This window comes from Rhinopithecus roxellana, chromosome 16 (genome assembly GCF_007565055.1).
Source record: "Rhinopithecus roxellana isolate Shanxi Qingling chromosome 16, ASM756505v1, whole genome shotgun sequence".
NCBI lineage: Eukaryota > Metazoa > Chordata > Mammalia > Primates > Cercopithecidae > Rhinopithecus > Rhinopithecus roxellana.
The window spans coordinates 110,718,521-110,736,197 of NC_044564.1; the positions used below are offsets into that span (position 1 = coordinate 110,718,521).

The window sequence follows — 17,677 nt, forward strand, 5'->3', positions numbered from 1 at the left end:
TCTCCTCAAATACACTAAAATTAGACTGTCAACTCCTTGGGGCCAGAAATCCCCCTCTCCTTCCCTCATCAGGTTCCTGATCCAGGGGAAATACCCAAGACACATTCGCTAAATCAATAAACAAATGACTTCGCACCACCTTTCTTGTACTCTCTAATACCAAAAAATCGATATGCACTGTGTGACTGGCTTTTAAGTTCTTACTTGTTTCAATTTTGGAGTGTGTAAAAATATGAATGAGCTTTACTGCTCAAAATGTGAACTACTTTGAAAGGGAAAGCAGAGAAGATAACCTCTATACTTCCTCCTCCTTCTTCTTTTTTTTTTTTTGAGATGGAGTCTTGCTCTGTCGCCCAGGCTGATCTTGGCTCACTGCAACCTCCATCTCCCAGGTTCAAGCGATTCCCCTGCCTCAGCCTCCTAAGTAGCTAGGATTACAGGTGCCCACCACCAAGCCTAGCTAATTTTTGTATTTTTAGTAGAGACCGGGTTTCACCATGCTGGCCAGGCTAGTCTTGAACTCCTGACCTTCTTTTTATACCAAAAGCGTGAACAGCCTCCTGTAGGCCACTGAAAAAAAGGGCTATTTCCCTTTGTAGAATACTCAGTAATATATCTATTAGTTTTACCCAAGTAATTATATTGTTACTACCCTTTTATCCAGACTTCATTTCCATAAGGTACATAATTTTTGTTTTATATTGTGTCAAGATGATTAATGAAAAATTTTAAATGGCTGGTTGTGGTGGCTCATGCCTGTAATCCTAGCACTCTGGGGGGCCAAGGCAGGTGGCTTGCTTCAGCCCAGGAGTTTGAGACCAGTCTGGGCAACATGGCAAAACTGCATCTCTACAAAAGAATAATACAAAACAAATTAGCGAGGAGTGGTGGTGCATGCCTGTAGTCCCAGCTGCTCAGGAGGCTGAGGTAGGAGGATCACTTGAGCCTGGGAGGTGGAGGCAACAGTGAGCCAAGATGGCAGAACTGCACTCCAACCTGGGTGACAGAGACCCTGTCTCTAAATAAAGAAATACATTAATTAATTAATTCCCTGCTGATTGTTTTTTGGGGGGGAAGTCAGTCACTTTTACCTTCTGGCTTGTGGATTTTTGCTTTCTACACTGTTCAATACACATTGCTTTAATGTATTTTCACATGCATCATAAAATCAACCTTTCACTCACAGCTCTCTGCTTTGTATTCCTTCGTTTTCAACATTCCTATCACTCAAGCCTTCCCCAATTACTCTGCAGTCACACACATTTCACAAATGTCCGGGTTTTGCTTCTTTTTCCTTTATGTGGTTTTCTAATAAATAATGCATTGTTGATTTCTGTTCTTGAGTCCCATGTGAGACTCTCTTCCTGAATTTATGAACCCAGACTGTTATTTCTAATGATGATCTATTTTCTTTTGTTGACCTATTTTATGCTTTTTGGTGTTCTTTTATTACAGGAATTACTCTGTTTTCTTCTACTTTTAAATAAATTTGGGAGATGGGCTGGGTGTGGTGGCTCACGCCTGTAACTTCAGCATTTTGGAAGGCCGAGGCAGGAGGACTGCTTGGGTCCAGGAGTTCACGACCGGCCTGGGCAACATAGTGAGACCCTGTCCCTATTTTAAACAACAACAACAACAACATATTTAAAAAATAAAAATAAGAAAATAAATTTGGAAGATGAACACATTCTATTTTAATTCTGTTTTTATCAGTAAAACTGGCTTAAAAGCTGAGTCTCCTTTGGTTTTCTTTGGTTTTATAAAAAATGTCTGTGTGTACCTTTGTCAACAGCCTGAATCCTATGGATCACAGGTTCCCCTGGGGAAGACGGGCGTTTGAGTTTGGTTTCTTGTGTTTACAGGGTTCTGGGCAAATTGGGAGGGCAAGACACTATGCCCTCATGGGATGACACTAATTGCTCCAAATTCCAGTGCACGGCTGGGGGTGGTCAGAGAGCTGGCTCCTTCACCCACCCTGGGCTGCTCACCCACAACTGCCTCTCCACTGCCTTCTACTGCTGGGAGTTTTGAGCTTTTGTGTTGGCAGCTAAATACGCTCAGAGTCCCTCCTCCTCAGTTTCTGGCATGTTTCTCCATGACTACCAAATGTTACTAGAATAAGAGGGTGAGACAGAGTTCAGCGAGGGTGGCCATCCTGATCCCTGCTTGCTGCTCTGAGCCTGAGGTGGGGCTGCCTGCTGTGCTCTGTTATCCATGACAAGCACAGGCCTCACCCTGTCCGTCCTCACAGAGACTCAGTTGACTGTTTTTGGTTTGCAAAACACACAATCATGTTGGCCGAGGAAAGGAGGGCTTATGTCTCTGCCTCATTTCCTCTGCTGCTCAGAGGCAGGGGCGGCCTCACAGGCGACACGGCAGTGGCCCAGGCCTTGGGATTCAGCCTCCAGAGGGTCTTACCTCAAACTGGATCAGCACCGTCCCGCTTTCGAGGCCCTTCTTTAGTTGTGCCATGGACCCCTCCAAAGTGTCCCCACCCTCTGGACACATGGGGAAAACGGCCTCGGGGAAAAGCTGGTTCAGTTCATCTTCAGACTTGAAGTCAGCAAATGAGCGGACAGCTGTAACGTATAAGACAGTGCATCTGACTTGTGCAGCAACACCCGGGTTTACCAGTTTTCCTCAAACAAATCACACCTATGACACCTGAATGCAGATGGTTTAAAACATCTTATTAAATGATTAAGCTACACGGTAATCATTTTCACCAAAGATACTACTTCTAGGCGAACGATTCAATACGTATTAATTACACAAAATGACATACTAATCTTCCTGGTTAGTTTTAAATAATGATGTTTAGTACCCAGAGGTTTTTGTCAAAGGTAAAGGAAAGGGAAAAAATGTTTTTTAAAAAGCATATTGTCTCTGCTTGCTCTTTCTGACCTGGTTATTCTTCTACCCATCCCAACTCCCCTTTCTTTCTCAGGTTTTTTCATTTACTTCCCAAAACTGGGCATTTCCCCAGGCATGGGGGTGAGGTCAAAGGCTTTCCCTGTGACACCATCATTCCTCAGAGCTCAATCCCTAACTCAGGGCCATTTCTATGTGGGAGGCTCCCACATAAATACTGTAGTCCTAGCATCTCTTCTGTGCTTCAGCCCTACCTCTTTAGTGTACATTCTCCCTTCATGTTAAATTCAATACAGGTGAAAGCAAAGCTAGGACCCCCCCACCAACCTCCCACCTTGCACAGGATCTGGAGAGATCCAATAAGGCCTCACGGAGGAGGTAGGGTCAGAGCTGGTCCTGGTGGCTCTGAACTGAGAGTTGTAGTGGGAGCAGAGCCGAGGCAGGAGCGCAGCAGTGTGGGGTGTGAGCCACATGTGCGAGGAAGGCAGAGACACAGGGCCAGGGCTTTGCAGACACAACCTTCATTTACTTTCAGTATTTTACAGTTGCGCAGGGTGTTCAAGGAACTTGACGTATTATTTTATAGCAACAACTATAAAGACAATAGTGTGATGCTCAGTAGAGGCTGTCCTTCAAACCTCTGCTCCCATCAGGCAGCAATGCAGGTACTTTCCAGTCTAAGTGCCATTGAATGATTGCTTGATTGCTTGATTGAGATGGAGTCTTGCTCTGTCACCCAGGCTGGAGTGCATTGGCACGCTCTTAGCCCACTGTAACCTCCACTTCCTGGATTCAAGTGATTCTCCTGCCTCAGCCTCCTGAGTAGCTGGGACTATACTCACATGGCACCACACCCGGCTATTGTATTTTTGGTAGAGATGGGGGTTTCACCATGTTGGTCAAGCTGGTCTCGAACTCCTGACCTTGGGTGATACAACTGCTTCGGCCTTCCAAAGTGCTGGGATTACAGGTGCGAGCCACTGTGCCCGGCCCCAAGTGCCATTTAATCTTCACAACAACCCTGTGAAGTCAGGACCACTGCTGTCCTCCTCCACACCTAAGCCAGCTGAACCACAGACTGGTTATGTAACTCCTGCAAGGTCCCCAGCCAGCAGAGGCAGAGTGAGGAATCACCTGAGACAGTCAGGCCCTGCTCTCCTCACTGCCTCCCGGACAAAATCAAACATGCATGAATAAAATATCACCCGATCATTTGGGAAGGGGCTGAAAATGCAAATGTCTGCAGGGTCATGCCGCTTAGAGAGTGCATGACGTGGGCTGCGCTGGGCCTGGGAGGAATTGGGAGCCAGGAGCTCATGTCCTGTATAAAGAGGGTGGGTGGGCGCTGCCTCCCTCCAGAAGACTGGCCACATGGGGACAGGCTCATGTGGGCAGATCTTCACACTTTTCAAGTGAGAAGCCAAACATTGGGTTATTACCTGAAGATTCTTGATTTTCAAATGTTGGCTACAAACTCAACATTTTCAAGAGCAGATAAAGGGCTGGAGTAGGCGTGGCTTTGCTAGGGCAGTGTCCCTATGGCTCCGCCCCCCAGGTGGCCATTACCTCTTCTCCTGATCACCAGGGCCAGCTCCCGTGAGTGGGACTCCCGGCTGGCTTTGATGAACATCACCACTTGGTCATGCGTGTGTTCTGAGATGTCCCGGCCATTGATTAACACGATTTGATCCCCTTCGTTCAGCTTAGGAATGCAGGTGTCCGCCTGGGTGGAAGGGAAAAGCGAATTTCTCCCGTTACCATAACACAGTCCTCGGGGGAAGAACGCTGACTCGCTCTGCTCCCAGACACCTGAGACCACGATCAAGTTTGCCTTCTCTCCCTCCGGTAGTACTGTCATTATTTTTATAATACATCTACTGCTATATGGACATGGTAGTTGGTTGCATGATATAAAGAAGTACTGCTCAGAATATAAGTTATAAAACATTTCAGAATAAGGCTATAAAAACTGCTGATGCCATTTCTCTGTGGTAGTCAACCTTCACTTATTATAATATAACTATACCATTTCCAGCCTTTTGTTTCCTAGATGTACTGTTAGGAAATGATTTGCCAGCTAGAGGTGAGTATTTATCTGTCTTGCAAAGGTGAAAGCTTTTGTAAGCTTCACAGCAGAGGCAAAAACCATTATGGAGAGAAGCAAGGTACTGAACAGCACAGGAAAGAAAGCCTTCTGAATTTACAGAAACCATAAACAGTAACAAAAGTTAAATGACAAGAGCTTAAGGACTACCTCAGAGTAATCCCAACATGGTTCACTGTAAGGAGGCACAGTGACTCCTACTGCTTTAAAAAAGCAGATGATTAAAGGTAACTGTGGGGCCAGGTGAGGTGGCACACACCTGTGGTCCCAGCTACTTGGGAGGCTGAGGCAGGAGGATCGCCTGAGCCTAGTTTGAGGCTGCAGTGATCGCACCATTGCATTCCAGCCTGGGCAACAGAGTGAGACCCTGTCTCTTAAAAAAGAAAAGAAGGGTTAACTATGGAAAGTGATGAACATGTTAATTTGTTTGACTGCAGTACTATAACAAGACATCATGTTGTACACCTTGAGTATGCACAACAAAAAAACTGAAGGAAAAAATTACTTATTATTATTTTTAAAACAATCAAATTTATTTTATTTTATTTTATTTTTGAGACAGAGTCTCACTCTGTTGCCCAGACTGGACTGCAGCAGCGTGATCTCAGCTCACTGCAACCTCTGCCTCCTGGGTTCAAGGAATTCTCCTGCCTCAGCCTCCCGAGTAGCTGGGATCACACCTGTGCGCCACCACGCCCAGATACTTTTCGTATTTTTTGTAGAGACGGGGTTTCACCCTGTTGGCCAGGCAGGCTGGTCTCAAACCCCTGGCCTCAAGTGATTCACCCGCCTCGGCCTCCCAAAGTGCTGGGATTACAGGTGTGAGCCACTATGTCTGGCCTAAAAACAATAAAATAAATTTGAAAGAAAAACAAAGCAAATGCTCTTCTTAGGAGGCCTAAACAGAGGATGAGAGGGGCACTGGTGGAAAGACAGTGAGAAGAGCCACAGGGTCCACATGCCCACTTAGAGTGAGCAGAACAGCAGACTGCCTACGTTTCCTTCTCTTGAAAAAGACTTCCGAAAATGTAATGTGCACACCAACCACTCAAGGCTCTTGTTAAAAATGCAGATTACGGTTCAGCAGGCCTAAGCTGGGGCCAGAGAGTCTGCATTTCTAATGAGGTCCCAGGTAACATGGGTGCTATGGCTTCAAAGAGCACAGTGAGCAGCAAGGTTCTAGAAAACATGGTGATGTGTATCTAAGCACGTTCTTTACTCTGGCAAAAAAAGAAATGGGACACAGAAACAGAAACCTGTTAGAATTAGGGGAGAACAAACAAACACGGGGAATAACATGGAATGTATTTACTTACAGGTGACTCTGGGTTTATCCTTGATACTACAAGAGGCATCTTTTGATCCACTCCTCCCTGTAAACATTTTAAAGTAAAAAAAAAAAAAAAAAAAACAAAGTTTTTTAAGTTAAAAAAAAAACAAACACTGGAGTGGCTCACAGCATCAACAACATGGAGGTACCAATAAATGTGAGTCTTTGGTACAGCAAGGCTTCAAACTTCACTATGACTGATTAGAATCACACGTCATTTCAGAAATATGGAACAAATTCCTGACCCCTCTGGATCCAGTGGGCTGACCAGGACTGTTCAGAAGCCTTCCTCTGCCATCCCCACAGTTCATGAACGAAAAGATGCACTCAGAGAGAGCAAGCTCCTCCTTAAAAACACAGACGCCCCCAGGAGAGGGACTCCACAGCATATCTTCCGAGTGCTGCTAGAAAAGGGGGCTTTCAGCAGAGGTGAGCAAGGCCTGGGAAAGGGGTGCACCTGTGAGCGCATCTGGCTGTGAGCGCTGGTCCTCAACACAGCTGCTGGGGCAGATGAGGGTGTGCACGATGGCAGCTGGGGGGTAGGGGACCACCTGCCTTCCCTTCGTCCTAGAGCAGGGGTGAGTACACGTTTTCTATAAAGAGCCAGAGAGGCTTTGTGGGAGTGAGGGCTCTGATGCAACTGCTCAACTCTGCAGTCATTAACCCACCAGTAAACAAACAGGTGTGGCTGTTACCAAAAAAACTAGTTCCAGAAACAGATGGGATTTGGCCTATGGGATTAGTTTGCAGATCCTGCTTAAATGTACCTGGAGGAGAGTGGTGACCCTGCAGGTTGAACTTGAATTGTTTTCTCTTATCAGCTTCAGCAATGCTGAGGGGTTCTCTTAATAGCATTCCTGAAGTGGGTAGATCTGTTTGCCAAGTGTGTGCCCTCATCTCTTGGAACCTCAGTATTCATTTGCAAAATGGGTTTAAAAATACTGACCTTACCACTTATTATCAGAACTTAAGAAGGTGCTATGAATCTAGTGCATAGCCAATGCCAGGCACAGAGCCGCACTTGGCCTTTGACAGCTGTTAAGGCCACATTAAAAAAAACCTCTCAATTCTAGGCTGGGCACGGTGGTTCACGCCTGTAATCCCAGCACTTTGGAAGGCCAAACTGAGTAGACTGCTTGAGGCCAGGAGTTTGAGATCAGCTTGGACAACATGGTGAAACCCCATCTCTACAAAAAATATGAAAAATATTAGCTGGGTATGGTGGTGCATTCCTATAGCCCTAGCTGAGGTGGGAGGATCACCCGAGCCTGGGGAGGTCGGCGCTGCAGTGAGCTGAGATCGTGCCACTGCACTCTAGGTTTGGGCGATAGAGTGAGTTTTTTCTCAAAAAAAAAAAAAAAAAAAAAAAAGAAAAGGCAAAAAAACTCAAACCAAACAAAAACAAAAAAACTCCCCAACTCTCAATTCTGAGGGTTGAACCAATTTCCTTACGCAGCTCAGGAATGCAGCATATTTCTAATGCAAATTAAAAACTCACCGAAAGACTGCTTCACAGCACAAAACTTCCTTTATAAATACACAACGTACCTTAAGATTAAATCCAAATTTTCCATCTTCATCTGGTGTGATACGGATCAAGACTAAGTAGCCGTCACCATTATCATTCTGGAAAATGTTTGAAAGTGGTCATTTACATCACATTTCTCTCCAGCAGTTGGTGATAAGATATTTTCATTTAGTCAGAGCTACTCAGCTGCCCACAAAGGGTCTGGAAGCCCTGGCCGGGTGGGTCACCCGGCTGCCTGTGCTCGCTCACCTTGTCACAGTAGTACTGGCTGGTATCCTCGGTGGAGCCCCCTTTGGTCACCCTGTGGAAGTCATCTAAGAACTGCTGATCAACGCCGTCAGGTGAGCAGGAGCCTGGAGCATTTGAAGATGGAGACACAGAACTGGATGACTTCTGGGTCCGGTAGCTTTGTGCTGGATTGTTCTCAGATAGACTCCTTCATCATGGGGAATGAGGAGACATTAATAACTGGGTTACTATTTTATTAGAGCAAACACTACTGACTGTAGGGGCCTGGCACCTGGGGGCTATATGTTTCCCTGGAGCCTCAGCTGCATGGGTTGTCAGCAGGATTTGAGTACACTCAGGGCGCACTGACCACCCCTACCCACATCTGGCCTAGACATTGTCACGTGGTTTTGGAGAAAAGGGATAGGAGGCAGGGTGGATCTGGAAACTGCTGAAAACTCTGCTCCCTTCCCTGCTGCTTTAGAAGGGTGAAGGGAAATGTGTCCAGCTACTCTGGTGGTTTCATTACTGAACCAGGCTCTGCCAGGGAAGCTCATGCAGATGCACGGCTCATCCCTTCTGAAAGCTTTTTTCCTTCTGTCTAATTTCTGCGGATGGTTCTGCTTCATAGGACTCTTGCCTCCTCAAAGGAAACGGGACTGTTGTTGATGTGCATTCAGGAGAATTTATATTATTCCTAGTTGGCATGATTTGCCTGTGACATCCATGAACTGCCACGCTGAGATGTTTCATTTTCCTCTATCTAATATAGTTTCTTCTGTATTGTGGAGCTGCAATGTTCAGTATGGTAGCCAATAGTCACATGTGGCTACTCAAATTTAAATAAATTTAAGACAAGAAACCAGCCACACCTCACAGGCTCACTAGCCACATGCGGCCAGTGGCTCCTGTATGAGACAGTGCAGTTAGAGAACATTCCACCACGGCAGGAAGTCCTGCTGGACAGCGCTGTCTTAGAGAGTTACAGATGATGAGAACTGAACAGACCTTTGTGGTCATTTGTTCTAACTCCCAGTTCACAGATGAAGAAACTGAGGTCAGGAGGGGCTGAGTAACTCGCCCAGGGTCATGGGGCTTTCTCCTCACTTAGCAGACAGAAGCCTGACCGATGTGCGTCCTGAGCCTTTCTTCCCTCTCCAGGCCATGCAGAGCCCACTCCCAAGACCCCCATTTCTAACCCCTCAGGGTCACAGGGATTAACCAACCCTGCTGTCACTGTACAGGACAGGACCCTTGAGTCTCTGCATCACCCACACCAGCCCCTTCCGGAGTCACAGGCCCAGCACAGACACCTTACAGGGCTGATGAATGTGGGGCTCTCCTACATTCTTAAGACTCTGCCCCACCCTAACCTCATCCAAAGTGAAGTGAGGGGAGAAGTGCAGAGACCAAGTCATTCAGTGAAACCCCGACAAAAGACAGCTGCTACCACCTCTTTCTTGACCTTTATTTCAATCCCTTATCCATGGATTTTTCATAGAATTGGTGATTCTCTTTCTCCTAGTGAGTTTATATGAGCTTAATTTAAATATAAAATCTGTATCATATTCACACAGAATGATTCATAATCACAATCTATTTGAATAAAATATTCAGTGACAGACCAATGGAGAAACACAGCTATACGCAGGACAAGAGTCTGGCCTTATGGTGTCCAAGTGGCTGGTTGGGGGTAGGGTGTTATGGACGGGAAGACATTTCAGAGAGAGAATATTTTGGAATTGAAGTTGTACACAAGTTTTCAGATTGAAAAAGAATGACTTTCACTGATGTAAAAGCAAGTTTTAAAAAATTCCCCCCAAATACGGCATTTTTGCTAGGTTTCACTGTTTACAAGAGCATCACCTAGTGGCAGAAAGGGCAACTGCTTGGCAGTTACAAAACAAGTTAAAAAGAGTATTTCCAGTTCTCATTCTGTCTGTCTCTGTCTCTGCCTCTGTCTCTCTCTCTCTCTCTCTCCCTCCCCACACCCCAGATCCATTTTTTTTTTTTTTTTTTTTTTTTTTTTTTTTGGAGACGGAGTCTCGCTCTTTCGCCCGGGCTGGAGTGCAGTGGCTGGATCTCAGCTCACTGCAAGCTCCGCCTCCCGGGTTTTACGCCATTCTCCTGCCTCAGCCTCCGGAGTAGCTGGGACTACAGGCGCCCGCCACCTCGCCCGGCTAGTTTTTTGTATTTTTAGTAGAGACGGGATTTCACCGTGTTAGCCAGGATGGTCTCGATCTCCTGACCTCATGATCCGCCCGTCTCGGCCTCCCAAAGTGCTGGGATTACAGGCTTGAGCCACCGCGCCCGGCCATTTTTTTTTCTTTTGAGACAGGGTAATGCTCTGTTGCCCAGGCTGGAGTGCCGTTTCGTGACCACAGCTCACTGCAGCCTTGATCTCCTGACTCAAGAGATCTTCCTATCTTGGTCTCTTGAGTAGCTGGGACCACAGGCATTCGCCATGTCCAAATAATTTTGATTTCTTTTTTTTTTGAGATGGAGTCTCACTCTGTCACCAGGCTGGAGTGCAGTGGTGCAATCTCGGCTCACTGCAACCTCCGCCTCCTGGGTTCAGGTGATTCTCCAGCCTCAGCCTCCTGAGTAACTGGGACTACAGGTGCCTGCCACTACGCTTGGCTAATTTTTTATATTTTTAGTAGAGATGGGGTTTTACCATGTTGGCCAGGATGGTCTTGATCTCTTGACCTCATGATCCACCCGCCTTGGCCCCAAAGTGCTGGGACTGCAGGCGTGAGCCACGGAGCCTGGCCTTTTAAAAATTGTTTGTAGACATAGGGTCTCACTATGTTGCCTAGGCTGGTCTAGAACTCCTGGTCTCAAGCAATCCTCCTGCACTGGCCTCCCTAAGTGCTGGGATTACAGGTGTGAGCCACCATCCCCAGCCCTATTTTTCTTTCTTGATTTAAAACTCAATGGTCTGTCTAAAGCAGCCCATGGTATTAAATGACAACAGTACTACTACTATTACTACTGCTGCTAGTACTAATACTATATTCCAAGTCATTTTATGCCCCAACCTATTTTTCTTTTTCTTTTTTGAGACAAGAGTCTCGCTCTGTCACTCAAGCTGGAGTGCAGTGGCGCGGTCTCGGCTCACTGCAAACTCCACTCCTGGGTTCACGCCATTCTCCTGCCTCAGCCTCCTGTGTACCTGGGACTACAGGCGCCCACTACCATGCCTGGTTTTTTTTTTTTTTTTTGTACTTTTTGTATTTTTAGTAGACACAGGGTTTCACCATGTTAGTCAGAATGGTCTCGGTCTCCTGACCTCGTGATCTGCCTGCCTCGGCCTCCCAAAGTGCTGGGATTACAGGCATGAGTCACCGCGCCTGGCCTGCCCTAACCTATTTTCTAAGCAGGGTTGGAGGGGTTACTCTAAGTCATTTATTTCAACAAATGGCTGATTTTTGGCCTGCTTAACTGTGTACACAGGTGCTCTGTAGAGCGTGGTGATGTTTTGTTCAGTGTGCAAGATGGACAGACAGACGAGGAAGAGGACATCAAATCAGGAGATGCAATGAGTATGTGGCAGCTGGCCACAGCACAGGGTGGCCAGGGGTGAAGGCACCAAAACCCTAGCGTCTCCTCCGTCGCTGGGCAGAATGCAGTGTGGCTGAGGAGCGCAGGGGAGCCGCCCCATGAATTCCACAAGTGGAGGGAAGAAAGGGACAGGATGAGGGATGCAAGAAGACGGTGAGGGTGGGATGGAGCCAATGACTAGCGGGAGGAAGGAGCAGGAGAGGTTTGCCCCTGAGGCAGGATGGGGAGACACCGTGGAGGAGCCAGTGTGGTACTGACCACACCCTGGTTCTTGGGGAGAAAGGGGCAGAGACAGAGAAATGTGAGACACAGACTCACCATCAGGCAGACAAACAAGTATTCCCCCTCCAGAAAACACATGCTTCCGAACTGTAAAGGCAGCAGGCATCAGAAAGAAACACACCCATGAAAGAAACACTCCCCAAGAAGCTCTCCCGAAACCCTGGAGAATTACAAAGACCTCCCCACCCCCCCGCCTGTGAAAGGGGGCAAAGTCCTGCTCTCAGATTGTAGTGTGAAGGAACAGGGGCCCTGTTTTGGGAGCTTCTCAAGGTCAGGAGACCCTCGTGCTCTTTCTGTTCCTCTCCTAGTGCTCGGAACACAGGACCAGGCACACAGGGAGTGCTCAACTGAAATGCTGAGTGAATGAAGAATAAAACTTCTTGGCAAGGTACCAAGAGGATCGCCTGAGGTGACTGGGTGAGTTACGCTAAAAGAGCAAGGAATTTACTCAGAAATCTGGAAGCTCAGGTGCAAAGAGAAGGCGGGTTAAATGGTTCTCAGCATCTGCAAGATCAGAGCTTCTGAGAATGTGCTGTGCACACAAATCAGCTGGGGTCCTGCTGAATGCAGAGTATGATTCGGCCGGCCTGTGTGGGTCTGAGATTCTGCATTCCGACCAGCTCTCAGGTGCTGCAGCTGCTGGCCTGTGGCCACAGCTGGAATAGCATGGCGCTAGAGGAACGCATACCAGTTCCCCCAGAGGGCAGTTTTTTCTGAATAAAATTCCTGGAGAAATGTCCCACATGGCTCCTTACATAAGAGTCCTTGAGTGACAGAAAGAAGACTGTCTTCCCATACACATTGTTATGACATGGAGACAGTCTCCACAGGAAACAGCTCATCTGGGGCTGTAATAAATGCCAAGGGCACAAGATCAAAGTGGCAGAAGGGATATGGTTCAGGTACGGTGCTTTCTGAGCTCACAGTCTCTTTCCTGCTGGAACAACAGATCATGAATCTGACTAGGCTTCCCCTACAGATATCAGACACCTCATCGGCAAGAAAGCACTTGCTAAACCTCAGTCAATTCATCCCTGAATCCTCTGAGGGGAATTTCTCATTGACAGATGTCCTGCAGGGGCACCTACCACATAGTCCTGTTCACAGGTGACAGTTACGAAACTTGTCAAAGTAAATATGTTTGAGTTCTTGGGGTACAGATAAATATGGTGTGATGTTGCTCATGTGATACGGACACATGGTGTGGAAGTGGCAGAGGGGGCATCCCATTGTGAAAACTTAGGAGTTTGTATCCCGGGTTCCCATCCAGTTTCATCTAACCATTTGTCCGCCCATCCGTCCATCCGTCCATCCATCCATCCATCCATCCATCCATCCATCCACCCACCCACCCACCCACCCATCCATCCACCCACCCATCCACCATCCATCCATCCATCCATCCATCCATCCATCCATCCATCCATCCAGTCATTGAATGTCTATTAAATGCCAAATACCCATGTCAGGTTTTAAGGAAGGAGAGGTGAATAGGGCACTATCCCTGCCCTCAAAGAATTCATTGTCCACAGGAGAAGAAATACAATTAACCAAGTAATAATATTATCATGCTACAGTGGAGATGCTCAGATGTCTAGGGTACCATGTGAGGCCAGGAGAGGCTTCCTGGAGCAGGTGCACTTGAGCTTGAGTTTGAAAGATGAATTAATAGGAGATTGAACAGGTAGTTAAGTGGGAAAAAGAGGGCATTCTGGCAAAACATTGATTATAACAAACAAACAAAAGCAGCAGCACAGGTAAAGGCAGGAAATGTTGAAAAAGCAGATAAAAGGTATTTAAGCAGGGAGTGACATTCTTGGATGTGTATTTCAGAATGATAAATTTGCTATTCTTGTGAAGCATGGTGTGGAAGGAGGTGATACCAAAGATAGGGGGACGGTTTGGACACGACTGAGCTAGACTGTGCAAAGAGACGATGGTGGCTGCATGGGGGCAGTGCAGTGGGGATGGCGGAGGAATCAAACACAAGAGATGTCTGGGAGGTAGAATCAACAAGATGAGAAATGGCGTAAGGACAGTGAAAGAAAAGAAGGAGTGAGGGATGACTGATGTTTCCAATGGGTGCAAACCAGGTAGTATTGAAACAATGGCCTCCCCTTACCAAAACACAGGAACAGCCATGAGCTGGACACCAACATGAGTAGCTGAGACTGGATCATGCTGGGTTTCAGGTATTTTAGACGTCCACATGCAAGTGGGCCCAAACAAGAAGGCAAGGTTCACGGAAAAGGGACATAAACACTCTGAACAAAACCCTGTCTCTGCCTGGTGTCCTCTGAGAGGGACATGTAGAATGGTATGCAGATCCTTCCTCCACATTCAGATCTGGTGCCACCCTCTAGAAGGGCTCACCTGCACTTGGAGAATGGTGGTTACGAGGGTGATGGGTGGAAAGTGACTACATTGGAATTGTCTAGCTGAAGGAACAGTAACCAAGGCTGGCAGGTGGAACTGGGAACAGACACCATCTGTGTTATCCTGAGAGTTCAAGACAGGAAGCTTGATGCTGGGTCAGTGTCAAGAAGGCTTCCAGCACAGCTTGGGAAGAACGGTGGGCACCTGGGTTACCTAATGACAGAGCACACTGCTGCACTATAAGGGACTCTTCATTGCTGGCAGGGAGCTCAGGCCTGGGGGGACCCACAGTAGGGTTGGGGGAATTCCTACACTGCCGCCAAAGCTGAAGAAGGGGAATCCCCTAGGTTCCTTCCAATGAACAGAAGTTTTTATTTTTATTTTTGAGACAAGGTCTCACTCCAATGCCAAGCTTGGAGTGCAGTGGTGTGACCACAGCTCACTGCAGCCTCGACCTCCTGGGCTCAAGTGTTTCTCTCACCTTTGCCTCCTGAGTAGCTAGGACAACAGGCAGACAACATTGTGCCCAGCTAATTTTTGTATGTTTTGTAGAAATGGGGTTTTGCCATGTTGCCCAGGCCGGTTTTGAACTCTTGGGATCAAGCAATCTGCCCAGCATGACCTCCTGAAGTATTAGGATTACTGGCGTAAGCCACTACGCCTGGCTGGCACAGAATTTTTGAAATAAAAAGCCATGGCTGCCCCACATCCCATGGAAGAAGGCAGGCTCTAAGGAAAGAGGCAAATAGCAAAAAGTTATGCAGGCATGAAGCCCCATCCACTCGGAGGGTGTCATGTTGGTGACCCATCGAGACAACTGTGATAAAATAGCAACCGGAAAGTTTCTCTAGTACAGCTCTGAACTGCTCTACAACGTGTTTCCCCCAGTTTCTGTTCTGCATGTCTCTTTCTTTAGGGAACATCCTCTCCCTTTTATTTCGGTGGAGAGTGGTAGGTTTTTCATTTCTGCCATGAAGGAAACTTACTTCTCTGCAGAATTTGGTCTTCACTCGGAAGCAGGGAAAGGAACACACAATGGTTGATAGAACCTTGGGAGCAACAAAAGAGTGCAGCCTACTTGGGCACAAAGCAAACTGCCAAGGATTCGTAACTATAATCATCAACTTTGCTGTGCTGCTATAAATATGGAACAAACCAGCTAGTGACTCATCCGCTAAGATGGCACTCAGGCAGCCTGAGCTGCGCCATTCTGGGTTTACAGCCAAATCTAACCGCTCTTTTTCGTTCTTTCTCTTTCTTCTCTTTTAAAGGAGTACGGAACATCACACTTAATTCTTCTTCTTAAAAGGAACCCTCCTCACTGTCTGTGATATTATTCATCTGATTTCTCTAACAGAATGCTTCTTTTTGCCTCTTAACACAAATCTGCTGTATAAAACATGTCAAACATTTCTTAAACATTTTGCAAATACTCACAGAAACGAACGAACAGGTTTTTTCCTCTCACCAAGTACAGACCAGTCTGTACTTCTTACTTGGGGCAATGGCGGTCCCCAGACCCTCAGGAGGGCCAGCCTCCTCTGAAGACCCAGCACGAAGTGGCTTCCCAGCAGCAGGAAGAGGTCTCCTACCTAATAGCGGTGGTAGGGGCTGCTTTTCTAGCTGCTCACCCCACTTGCAGAGGACAGTCACTAACTTGACCGCCTGACACATCTATTGTCAGTACACCTGGCAAAACCCTGCAAGGAAGCCTGCCTTTGAACCACCGTTATTTGCTGTTCTTAACATTTAGGTGCAAGGTAAGAAGTGCCCCAAGATGACACATTTTACGAGGTCTCAAAAAGGGGTTTCAAGAAGAATCACTGTGCAATGTGTAGGAACGAGCAGGGCCAGAAATCACTTACATCAAACAGTGCTTAAGGGAGCGAATTTTAAATCTTATTTAATTTTAATGAACTGAACTGTAAATAGTCCTATGGAGCTGGTGGCTCCTGTACTGGACTACAAAGGTCTAGATGCTCCGTGATGGGACTGCAGACCACAGGAGGAAAATCTGATGTAGGACACATACTGTTCCCTAAGCCCCCCTTCTCCTTTCACCAAAGCGACAGAGCCCTGGAGTGTGGCAGCGCAGGCTGATAATGTGCTATTTGCCCAGCTGGCCTGGAGGCTCCTGAAATAACTTCTCTAATTTGCTCTGGTGTTCCCCTCAACGACCAGCCAAGGATGTAGAAAGGGTACCCCTGGACTCGGGAATGAATGCAAGCCCTCTAAAGCGTCCACATGTCATTGGACAGAATGCATCCCTCCCCACCTGGCACTGATTGCATAAAGACACAGAGGGTGCTGGGCTATGAGGGCGCTCAGAGGCTACCCACCCGCCTCATGCCACAGATGAGCAGCTGGGTGAGTGGTGTGGAGCGCCCAGACTGCAAGCAAGGTGATGATTCCAAACCTATTCCCACATGAATTCTGTTTGAAAAACGCACTTTTCACTTGTAGATATTCTAGGGGTTCACTCCCCTTTAAATGAATGATGTAATAAACCTGTTAGTCTAGATGCGTGCTGCTGGCAACACTTTCTGCAATGATGGGAATGGGCTGTATCTGTGCTGTCCAAGATGGAGGCCACCACTCCTGTGTGGCTGTCAAGCACTTCAAAGGAGGCTTGTGTGACTGAGGAACTGAATGCTTACATTTCTATTATTTTAATTAATTTAAATCTGAATAGACACCTGCGGCTGGTGCCTGCTGTACTGGACAGCAAAGGTCTAGATGCTGTAAAATTCTGTGATGGGACTGCAAACCACCGCAGGAAGCTCTGACGCAGCAGGCTTGAGTGGGCTTCCCAGAACCCTCGAACAGTTCCCTAAACCGTTTTCTCCTTTTGCCAAGGCACAGAGCCCCACTGCAAACTCAATACGGCTCTAGTCACACATGCCTGCACTCCTGCCTTGTATTTATAGATGTGCTTGTGATTTGAAAAGCTACAAAGTCACACAAAGGAACTCACAATCATCCACTGTAGCCCTGACAAAGGGGCAGCAGGCTGCAAGTTGGAACAAGAGATAGTAACCATTTAGCAAAAGCATCATCCAGGCTCAGGTCACAAGGAAAGAATGAACACAGGGATTATTTAACCAGAGGTGTTAAGAACACAGATAAACTGGAAACCATGTTTGCTCTGGGCAAGGATAGAGGAGAGGTAGCAGCCTCACACATAAATGGGAAGGAGATTTGCAATTCACCTGCGAATGCCTGGAGTACAATCAGAATGCATTTGATGCTTTCAGCCTACTAGCTACAGTGGTAAAAAATGTATAGATTGACTAAAGTGCCTGCTTGCTAATCCTCGGCTGTTAGGGGGGCATTATCTTTCTGTATTTTAGACTTAGTATGAGGCTTAACAGAATAGATGCCCGATGACTATGGT

The 17,677-nt window shown here is 47.0% G+C and overlaps 1 protein-coding gene across 5 annotated transcripts in view; it reads right to left on the minus strand.

Moving 5' to 3' along the window:
• Nucleotides 1–17,677, minus strand: part of PTPN3 (protein tyrosine phosphatase non-receptor type 3) — a 121,226-nt gene that overhangs the window by 24,248 nt on the left and 79,301 nt on the right. For all 5 annotated transcript variants that reach the window (XM_030919136.1, XM_030919135.1, XM_030919134.1 and 2 more), the window contains 5 exons: nt 8,083–8,269; nt 7,854–7,931; nt 6,292–6,348; nt 4,438–4,594; nt 2,419–2,579 (listed from right to left, as the gene is read on the minus strand). In XM_030919136.1, the coding sequence (XP_030774996.1) occupies nt 2,419–2,579; nt 4,438–4,594; nt 6,292–6,348; nt 7,854–7,931; nt 8,083–8,269 (640 nt within the window). The remainder of the gene's footprint in view (nt 1–2,418; nt 2,580–4,437; nt 4,595–6,291; nt 6,349–7,853; nt 7,932–8,082; nt 8,270–17,677) is intronic.